The sequence below is a fragment of the Anguilla anguilla genome, chromosome 6, assembly GCF_013347855.1.
Source record: "Anguilla anguilla isolate fAngAng1 chromosome 6, fAngAng1.pri, whole genome shotgun sequence".
Taxonomy (NCBI): Eukaryota; Metazoa; Chordata; class Actinopteri; order Anguilliformes; family Anguillidae; genus Anguilla; species Anguilla anguilla.
The window spans coordinates 24,390,872-24,402,235 of record NC_049206.1 but is presented as its reverse complement, the minus strand read 5'-3'; the positions used below and the strand labels follow the sequence as shown (position 1 = coordinate 24,402,235).

Sequence of the window (11,364 nt, the reverse complement as noted above, 5' to 3'; positions counted from 1 at the left end):
AGTTTCAGAATATATGGCGATGAATCGGCTACTATTGCCCTCAATTTACGACCGTGTCTCATTCTGACACATCTGTCTGCTTGCCCAAGGCAATACGGGTGTGGGGGGGAGTCATGTCTGTGACCAGTAAGGCCAGGTAGCTGTGAGCCGCAGGACAAGCCCGGTGTGGTGAAAACAATACATGGGAAAACGGGAAGCGACTGAGACGCATGCCCTATACACTCTTCGGGAATTATTTAGCCCCCTAAACCAATATCTAAACCCGACTATGGTCACAATAATTCTGCTCAAAGTTGTATTCCTCGTTAAGTTAGTAATGACTTGAAGGACGAAGTCGCTGACTCATGGACGGAACCGTTCATGTAGTAGTGGAAAAGCAAGTATACCCGCCGACGTTGGACAATACCTATTCAGTAGGCTACATAATAGCCTACTAACCGATCTAAACGCAAGAATGCATTATTAAAAAAAAAAAAAAAAAAAAAAAAAAAACAACTAAGTGAGCCTTCTTTTCCGGTTTTTCTTACAAGCTAATGTCTTTCAATTTATTGGCATGTGTTTGGAAACAATATGAAATCGTCACTGAAATCCGAGCACAGGGAAACATCATCCTATTTTTAATTAACATCCCGAAGGGGGCGCTATGTGTCTATCGTGACTGGGCTCTTTACCCTATACACGTTTGATCTTAGACCTGCGGAGCTCCAGCACAAGAGTCGCGGGAGTGCGACTATTGGAGGAGGACTGGCAGCTGCCTTAACCGTAACTCCTCCTCCGCTCCCCGAACCTCTCGCTCCAAGTCTTCATTCCAGTACTCAAACGGAGCGAAGCAACAGCCTTGCGGAGGTACACCAAGAATTCGCTCAGGGAATTACAGTGTCCGTAAAAAAAAGGTTTGTTGTATCGCTGGATTAAGACCCTCACGTGCACATTTATGTGGACTACATTATGGTAGGCCTATCTGTACAACAAGAAGAAATAACATTGTAACCGAATCTACAACCTGCGGATTTGCTTTGGAACAATTCAGACGCACCAGACAACACCATTAAGTCCACCCGGCATCAGAACATCAGTGTTTTTTTGTTGCGTGTGGCCAGAGCAAAGAGGGTAACTACCCCGTTGTTACACTCAATGCGAAGCATACGTGGTGTAAGACTTTAGCTCTGTCTTGGTTAGGCGGCATACCCCCTTGTGAGAAGGGTATCAGAGTTTTTCCATTTCATTTTTTCTTTCTTTTTTGTGGAGATAACCCTGGAGCAAGTTTTTCTGGGGACAAGTTAACATTTTTCGGGATTTCACAAAAACTCTCACAGGAACCTGTTTTCATGCCCGAACATACTTTATGACAATGGATTATTTGCTATTTTTATGCAGCGTTTTGCTGCCCGTGGTATTAGCTGTTGAAGGTAAGTGCATACTGTGCTAAAATGTAGTATTTCTGTAGTATATGGGTGTCCTATGTTTTTTTTTAATTTTTTAAATATATTTATTTTTATTTTATGGGAATTGCTTTAAGCTACTCTTCGCCTGCCAAGATGTGCTGTTATGTGCCGTTTGACGCGCTTTTCGGATACTGCAGCCTGCTAGACTACACCGAGTTTGATCCAATTTTAGCTACACTATACGAACAATAGCACATTTATCGCGGTAAAATGTAATCCTGTGTCCGAATGTCACATTCGGTGTGATCATCAAGTAGCCTGCGTCTCCCTGTTCAGCTTGGATCTGGACGCTTAAAGTATCCCTCTAGAACCCATAGCGGCAGATAAATCTAATAACGGCCAGGTTTGGCGGTGACACTTCCCAATTTAGTATAATCAACGAAAGTCCGCGGTTTACTACCACAGAAACGCACTTAGGCTACCAAAGCAAACATTATATTACTTAATTACTACGGCAGTAATTACGACCAGCTATCGAAAAAAAGAAAGAAAAAAAAAAAAACATTTGAAATGACGTGGAGATCAGGAATTAAATAGCAGTGCGAACAAATGCCTTTATTTATTTATTTATTTATTTATACATACATACATACAGAGCCTACATACCTTGGAAGAAACTGATGCTTTTTCTGTTAATCAATCAGTTTATCTGACGACACTCTAAAGCGGAGACTCAGCTAGCTAGTTAACTACTAGAACGTTGACGTTTGCGTTAACAATATTTGTTTTATTAACACCTCCTGGCTCGTCAGCTGTTTCTAATGCTACCTATAAAATACAGGCTCCTGGCTTCTGTGGTAATCATAGCGGGGATGTTAGTTATGAGACATTCTTGGTGTAATATCTACCATAACTTTCTTCGAAATATCTAATACCATGACTAGTTGTGCTTTGTTTCTTGGCTATTTTGATGAAATATGTATTAGGCTATACCAGTTTTTATTTTGTTATGCATACTAAGGCATCCTATGAAATTCCGCTAGGATCTAATGTAACGGCATTTCTGTATTTAAGCTCTCAAATCTACAAAAAAGCTTCAGCCTGCAAATCATATGGGAGGTGTTTGGATACCCAACTCTTTCTGCGTGTACAGAAAACTGTTGTTGGGTAGGCTATTGTATTGTTGTGATCTATAATGATAACACATCACACTATTATTATTATTATTATTATTATTATTATTATTATTATTATTATTATTTTGATACCCATTCGTGGAATTGTACGCATGGAATGTTTTTTTTTTTTTTTTTTCGTGCGCGTAACTAAGTTGCAGGTACTTAGTTCTGACAGACTTTGCCGACTTCAAATGGAGGTTGTTTCAATATTAAGGGTTAAATACAACTAAGCTATTAATCATTCTAATACTAGTGAACAACAACATACTGCAGTATTCTAAAAATAAGACTGAGTGCTTGCGAGAATTCAATTAAAATTTACCAGAAAAAAACTAATCTTCATGGCAGCCCGCGTACACTAACTTCGCCGATGGCTAGAACTACTTGACCATGCCATGGGGAAACTTCAAAGCCACGGCTTGTTACCATTCTACGATTAAGAAGAAACTCTTGATTTTTAAAACAGATATCTAACTTTGAAAATAATGAAGGTGACCAGAATATCAATTCTCCACAATCAGATGCAGTAGGTTAAGCAAACTGGGACTCCCCACTGAGGGATCGTGTTGCGCTAATTTCCTTTGGGTCGACAATAAAGAGTATCTACTTTAACAATGATGGGTATTTAAAAATTTGAATACTCAACAGTTTCGAGGACGTTTGCCATTGAGAAGTTAGCCAGAGTCTAACCAGGTGTAACGATATAGTTTGCAAAAACTCCCTCAGACCTCTGATAATGTAGGCTAATTCACATTTCCATTAACGGCTTTCAGTAATCAAATTTTAATACTATATTTTTTTCCCCTATCGTCATTACATACTTAAGTATAAAATTACATTAAATAATAGCATTCGCGACGAAATGACCAAGGAAAAGTTTTGGATAACAACTTGAATATGTCCAGTATTTATCATATTGAGATACTGTGGCTCACTTCTGACAAGAAGTGACAAACCAAGTCTGTCTATAGTAGCCTAGAGCCTATGATACATTTGTATTATACCTGGTCTATTTGTCTAATGTCCTGGTGCTGTCATAATAATAATGCACTTAAATTGCGATATTACCACGTATTCGCTGGAGGTGACACATTAAACGTTAATTAATATTGTATCTATGCAGTCTGCAATCAGTCTAGTATGGTAGAGACGCGGAATTCGAAGTCAGACTGGTTCAGTTTTAAAGTTATGTGATTAATGATCTATTCTATGAAGTCTTGCCATTACTTCTAGTATAACGTACTAAAAGCTCTGTAAGGTCAAATAAAATTAAACTAGTTTCGTCAGCCTGGTTTGTGGCCTGCAGATCTTACATTCATGCCTGATGGCTTTCTTGTTGATTTATTTTCTTTTATTTTTTCTTTTTGAGAAATCTACTGGCTGTAAGTAAAGTGCTGGTGGGCTAAACTAATGGGATAGCTCAATATTTGTGTGGGAAATGTTTAGGGACTGTCAGCTCTCCCACACTCTGGAAATAAGAGCATAAGACTTATTTCAGTTAACTCAAAGATTGGTTAAATTTTTTTCAAGTTGAAAGTAACATTTACAGGAAGCAGGTGTGTTCATGCAATACAGAAGTAAATGTTAACACTATGTCCAGTGAGTCTGATACGCTCTGTGTTACATGTGACACATACACACACACGATTTTTTTCACCTGAGTAGGTCTTGACCAGTTGTAACTTTTTTTTGCCGTTTATTGTACTACCCCACTGAGTTCACTAAAATTGTCCAACTCTTGAGGTGTAAGAAATGGGAAACGTGAAATGGAATATTTAACTAATCTTGAATTTTATATGTGGCAAAAAAAAAAAAAAAAAAGACAGGAAGGTTAGCTTCATTGTAGAGTTGCTCCTGTGGCCGAAGTGGTTTTCAAGGCCAGGAGCAACACTAGCCCCCATTTGAAATCCACTACATGTTCCGTGAAGGCAGAAAAAAATAAATACATTTAAAAAAAAATTATACAATTCTTTATTTGGCAATTCATCCATTTGTTATTTTTATTTTCAGTTCATTTTAATTACTTGATCTCAAGTTAATCTTAAGTTAATCACAAGAACTGCACTGTTTTTTTTTGCCATTTTATTATGCCTAAGTGCTCTTAATTGGTTCCCAAGACTCTTCAACAGGTCAGAAACAAAAACATTTTGAAGGATGTTTTTTTTCGTAGCAGATTCTGCGATCCACTGCTGTTTTATTAGTCTCTGTCTGGGATTTTTTTTTAAAACTCCCTTCTCCATTCCTTTGTAATCTCAAAACCTTGAGTGATTCACTGGCAAGTCTTTATGTATTTATGTTTTTTTCCGGTCTGCATGGGAAAATAATACTGCTGTTTTTTCAAGGTCTTAGTTGCCATGAATCCATGTAGCTGTTCCATATATCAATGCAGGACTCAGAGTAAATGTTCCCGTTTAGACTGGTACTTTGAATCCAACGCGAGTGTCAAGGTGGGGTTAGATGGAAATCGTTCAGCGACCTTATCAGTGTGGTGCAAAGTCATGGCTTTTCGCTTATATCTTTGCATCAGTCTCCCTCCAAGGACTTCTCTGTGTAGCACAAGGCAGACTTCTCTCAATGTATTATTCATTAAATATTTTATTATTACAAATAACTGTTCTCTCTGCCTGGCTCACCGTCTGGGGAAATATTCCGGTGCACAATGTTGTGTTATGAACGTTTATGTGAAACCCCCGACCCTCAATGCTCTCTGCAATTTGAGTCCATACCTTTTGGATTTCCCTGAATTGAGTCACACCCCAGCAGGTCTCTTTATGTGTGTTTCATCCCATGCAATTTGCTGCACTCCTGGACCTTGTTTTAATTCTCTTCGGTCCTTTGTGCTTGGAAAGCCCTCCATTATTACTGTTATTATCACTTAACCCTTTGAGGAAGCAGCTGAGGTGCGGCCATTTTGTTCTGCACACTTGCTCCGAGTTAAATAAGGAACCTAAGTCAAGCTCCATTACAATCCCATTGACAGTTAGTTTACTCAGGCCCTATGGGTTTCTCAAGGGTAAATGGGCTTCAGACAGAATACATTCATAACGGACTGGCTTCTTTGATGCCATTTAAAGTATTCTGTGGACTTCACTGAAAAATATATGCAGGCCCTAACCATTACATTCCAGGTCTTTTAAATTCTAATTATTTTTTCATTATTAGGTTGAGTAGTGATGTCAGCTTATTCTCACAGACATATCAGTTTGTTTTGTAAAACAAGAAAGAAAAAGTCCATTGTGTGATTGATCTACACCCTTTAGACTGCTGGAAGTTTCAGAACAACTGTCATCTCTTTCGTGAATTTTCCGATTTCCTTAAAAGGGTTATTGTAATACAACTTATTTGGTTATTGTAACAACAAACCAAAAAATTGGAGGGAATTTGCATGACAGAAACGTGCCTTTAAATTAGTAATGGGGAGGGAAAATCTGCCAAGCTACAGACTATTTTTATGCAGATTTGGTCTTGCGAGTGTGCAGTGACTGTTTCATCCAGATTGATAGCGCACTGACATGCCAGGTGAGCAGGGGATCGAGGGCAATGAGAGATAGAGGACAAACACTTTAAACATTTATTTAAATGGCTGTTGCATTGCATAAATAGTAAGGCCACTTCCCCAAATAATAATGAAATGTTTCCTCAGTTGTATGTAGAGTGCCTGTCTTTCAGTCCAAAACCCCCGATTGAAGAATGTTTCATTTTAAACAAAGAAAATACAAGATTGCCATATAAATGGGCATGTACATACGTCTTCTAATTAATAATAATAATAATAATAATAATAATAATAATAAGATTGCCATATAAATGGGCATGCAATGTTATTATTATATTATTATTATTATTATTATTATTATTAGGAATCTAAGTCAAGCTTCATTAGAATCCCATTGATTCTAATAATAATAATTTGGCTAATTAGTGTACTCAGTTGTTGAAGAGCACTTCATCTCTCTGGGTGAGGTGTTCATAGCGGTGGGGCTCCTGCCCTTACCTCCCCTGGGAAAAAGAAATTTACATCTCTGCTCCGCAGTATGCAGTAGCCCGGCGCACAGACATGTTTTAACTGAGGAATAATTAATGGAGGAAAACTGAGCAGAACCCTTCTCCGAAGCCCTTTTTATGAAGGTTAAAAAGACTGCAGGCCCTCAGATACTCACACTGTGAAACCACAGGCAGGCCTGTGTCTCAGCCGATTTACAATTACTTTAATTTATAAAGGGCTATAGAACAGCTTGATTGCTTATTAGGAAATGACGAGTTTTCTTACTTATCGCAATCCCTGCTATATTTTTTTAAATGTTTTTTTTTTCCAACTAAAACATGGAGTACAACAAAATATTGCCCGACTTCTTACAAGTAATATGCACTTAGGAGCTGTGTGGATGTGTACATTTCTCAGTTCATTGGAAGCAGCAGAACACAAGCAGCATATTGATGTATGTAAATGAACAGGAACCACCTTTCATGCTGCAGTGTGTCTCTTCCAGTTTAATTGATTCTAAGAAGTAAATGTAAATTTAAAATATTATCTTGTAGCCTATAGCCTAGTTTGTGTATTGGGAACATTTATTTTAAGCTTTGTATTTGGACCATAGGCTTACCCTTACAAATTCATCATGTTTGTTGTGCACCACAAACATCAGCCTAATAATTGCTTAAATATCAGCTGGACAAAGTTAGGAAGATCATTTGCCACTGAAATGGTGCCTCGTTTCCTCTTTCTACCCAAATGTGCGGGACCAACAGCCCTAAGTTACAGATGGATTACTATCGGGATTTTTACGCATGATATATTACTATATAAAGCAAAACCCATTTTCAGTCACTTTTCTAACAAGTAAAATTCACATATGGGAATATAAAAATATTAACACACAGTTTAGACACATTTAAAAAGAAACTTTTTTATGTATCAATATTAACTAGCGAGATTTTAAAGAATGTAGGTAAGATATTTTTTTAAGTAAACTTCAAACATTAAAGTGCTGGAATTGCAGGTTTTATGTTTTAGTCTCTAATTTATCAAGGGAATGAGTTCTGTTTAACCTTATGTGTTTCGTTTAATACTCGTGACAAAGTTAATAAATTGAAGACCGAAGAGGTCTGGTCGATGCTGAAATAGGAAAAATTGCCTTAATCGCAGAAGAAAGTAATCTTTAAAGCTGAAAATGAGGGCCCTCTCAGAGGTGCAGCTCAATTATGGACTGGCTGTCGACCCTATGACTGCAGAAGAGCTGGGCTAAACTAACATTGCAGGGTGATCGTGAAAAATGAAAGACTTATGGTTTGTTCTGACCATAGATAGGAAATTTTATTTTTTATCGAGTTTGATGCAATATTTTATTCAAGGGACAGCGTGGTTAGCTTCCATTTCTTTTATTTAAACGAGAGTAGGTTGAAGTCAGTGTAACCTAATAACCTAATAACTTCATTTTTAAGGCAAGATAAATAGGCTACCATTTTCACATGTCAGTAGGCTAGCACATATATTCTGTTTATTATGTCACAAGTTCATACACATCGCCCTTATAAGGCCGGTCCAATGCAGCGGTATGGCACTGAAAGCAATTATTATCTTTATGGCAATATATAATTGCAAGCTGTTCTGATGAAACTAACAGATAATAGGCCTGCGCTGCAGTCGGAATCAGATCAGGGTCACAGACGAAGGAGAAGCCATGTTGAACAGAAAGTCTTTGTTTGCTCTAGATTTGTATAAGGGGAAAGCTGAAAGAGGCTCCCATTAGCCGGAGTGACAACTGGTCATATGTGTGCAATTGTGCATCCAGTCATGGTAGTGTGTTTGTGTGTGTGTGTGTGTGTTTGTGTTTGTTTGTATGTGTGAGTGTATGTGTGTTCTAATTCATCAGTTGCAATCATTGAAAATAACTCAGTTTTAAATGCTTGTAACTGGTATAAAATTATAGTGGACGCATACCAGCCAGTATAAAGCTTTCCTTTGAGGCGCCTAAAGAGGCTGTCTGCGCGGCTGATCGAGAGGCCCACAAAATAGCAGGTCTTTGACACTGGCTGCTGAGAGGGGGGAGAAGGGAGTGTGTCTGGAACCGCCGATTGCCAAGATCCCGCCGAAGCTGTCGGCAGCTAGCGGAGTGGAACGCCGGAGTCCTTCAGACGCGCATTCAACCTCCCAGTCAACAGCAAAATAGGCTTTGTCATTCCTAAAACCGAGAAGAATAAACACCCCAAACAAAGTCTTTGGATGCCGAAGTTTGTCAGTGTGTTACCCCTGGTCTAAAATGCGTAGTGCAAAAACAAAAGAGCTTTAAATAACGAAAACAACAAAGTGGTCGTATTTAAAATGCAAGCCAGAGTTTTGGGTCTAGATTGCAGAGCACGTCATTCTGAGAACATTTGGTGTTTTTTCGTTTTGGCTGTTGTGAGAGATCTGAGGTCAGTTATTGTGTGGATGGGATCAATTCAGACTCTAAACATATATAAGCAACGGTGTGCAATAACCATAGGGATACTATAGACATACTATGAAATACAGTCAAGATGATGATATGACATGTGTGAGTTGTATGTAGGGTGTGAGTTAGATGAGGCATGCATGACATAAATGTGACAATGTATGAGTTAGATGGAAATCTAACTGACTGTTGGCCCCTATTATGTGCCTAGTTTCATAACTTCCAGTTGAGTTTGAGATCTGGCTGACTTTATTAAGCTTGACTGAAGCAGTTTGTGGATATACCATTGTCCCTGGTATTTAACTGCGAGATTCCTGTCTACTGCTGCATTATTATTTAGTCTTTATGTCTGTCTGCTCTGATTTTCCTCACTGCATTATAGTTGCATTCTATTACTATGCTGGGTGTTGTGCCAGTCATCACTTGATTGACAACAAGAAAAGGGTTGACAGACTAAGAAGAAAATAATAAAGGGTTATATATTTGAGAATACGGAAGTACACACATTGTTCCCATATACAAATTCATGCTGCTGCATTGACCTTTTTTATTTGTTATGACATGATAAGCATGTCAACCCTCCAGTTGGGATGGTGAACACCCGATAGAAATACCCCTATAATTATGCATACACCAAGGGTATGACTTTCAAGGGATTATTAAAATAAAAATAACACTTATCATTATTGTCCGTAATATTGTCTACCCCACCTGATCTGTCATTATGGGAATTGTTCAACTCTACACTCAGCTGGGTACAGGTTTTGTTTTACCACACTGCAGTTTCTACCCTACAATATATGGAAATCAGTTGAGTACTGGTACAACCCACAGATCCATTTGAAAATGTGAGGTACAACATGAATACTTTCAAAAATTTTGGTTTTGAAGAAATGTATTCCCTTTCTGCGATTTGTAGTGCAATTTCTGATTTACCTCTTTACAGATTCTGCTACACCTATACCGTGGTAGGAGTTTGTTCAGTAGCTTAACAACCAACCCACAGATCTGTCTCCAGATTGCAGAAACTGTGTCACCCGGGTATGGAGGCAGTTCACATGCCACAAGTGTGACAATTTCAACGATCATAAATAAAATGCCCCAGGTCAGCTGGTTAGGAGGAGGCAAAATACCTAAAATCTTACAAGATTTTTACAGGATTTAAAAAAATGGGTTGAAAGGCATTTAAATTTGGGGTCTTCGTCGATCGTTTATGAAATGAAAGGTTGCTGTTGTTGTAAGAAACAATGACTTATTTTTTAAAACGTATTAAAGGTTCTTCAATATCGATAGCAAAATTCTTGCAGGGCTCGCTCACGTTTTCAGTGCCTGTGTTCTTTCAGGCTGTATTCATGGGTAAATAAGCAACTTTAAGGATAGACTTTATCTATGAAGTGACTGTATAAAGCTGTAAAAACATTGTAAAAAAAAGTCTAAAGTTGAAAGTTTTAAAAATGATGCAAATGGTTTTGAAAGGAAGAAAACAACATTGCCTTTGATGGGCCCCCATATGTCCTGGTGTTTGTTTAGATACGGTTTTATGGCTGTCTTGATATGTTAGTCTTTCATGTGGATAGTTGTTGAAGGGACGGAGGAAGGGCACTTCAGAGGCGTGAAAACATTAGGGGAACATGTGTGAAAGTGGGCGTTTTTTTTGGCTCTGCTGGGAAAGCTCACGGCCCATGTCGATGTGAGCATCGCATATACTGCATGTTCTTGAACAGTCGCTAACAAATTGCATCAGGGAATATCATGCTATTTCCAGTCAAAGGAAATTGCATTATTTATTAAACTGGAACATTTTTTAAAAATTTCTTCAAAGACCTCAAAGATTACTTTTCATCTTGTTTGTGTTTACTTTCTTAACAGATGCTTATATCCAGAGCACACTGCAGTCATAACAAAAAATATGAGGCTTTTAGCTAATAAAGGCTAAAGCAAGTAAAGCCTTAATTGAATTTAGCCATGCGTTGTCTTTAAGGTTTACATTTGATTGTGAGTCAGCATTAGATTCAATGTTGATTGGATCCAGGCCTTTGTCAATTGACCATCATTTGGCCTACATGTGTGAGCAAAAATCAAACGTGGACACGAAGTACCATACTGGCCCAGTACTATAATGAATTGGTGGCTATGGAGAACAATCTAGTAATCTCAGTTCTTTTGGACTTCTGGACTTGTATGTTTGCTATTAGCAGTTCATGGTTTACTGGAATACCCTACAGAAATTCAAGGGATATGTTGCCATCTCTGTGGAGGCTGTTTGATCATCCGTGGGCATATTCCCACAATCCAATGTTCCATGTTAATCAATGAATTGCATTATATTGCGGGACCAGTGATTTAGCACATTTCCTCCAGCTAGTT

General features: G+C 38.2%; 1 protein-coding gene across 8 annotated transcripts in view; it reads left to right on the top strand.

The window, feature by feature from the left end:
• The first annotated feature begins 743 nt into the window (after positions 1-743).
• LOC118230027 (ephrin type-B receptor 3-like) overlaps positions 744-11,364 on the top strand; it is a 76,241-nt gene continuing 65,620 nt past the window's right edge. For 3 of the 8 annotated variants that reach the window (XM_035422708.1, XM_035422707.1, XM_035422709.1), the window contains exon 1: positions 744-1,409. In XM_035422708.1, coding sequence (XP_035278599.1) covers positions 1,346-1,409 — 64 coding nt within the window. In that variant the 5' untranslated portion in view covers positions 744-1,345. The remainder of the gene's footprint in view (positions 1,410-11,364) is intronic. The other 5 variants (XM_035422704.1, XM_035422703.1, XM_035422702.1 and 2 more) reach the window with 2 other exon arrangements.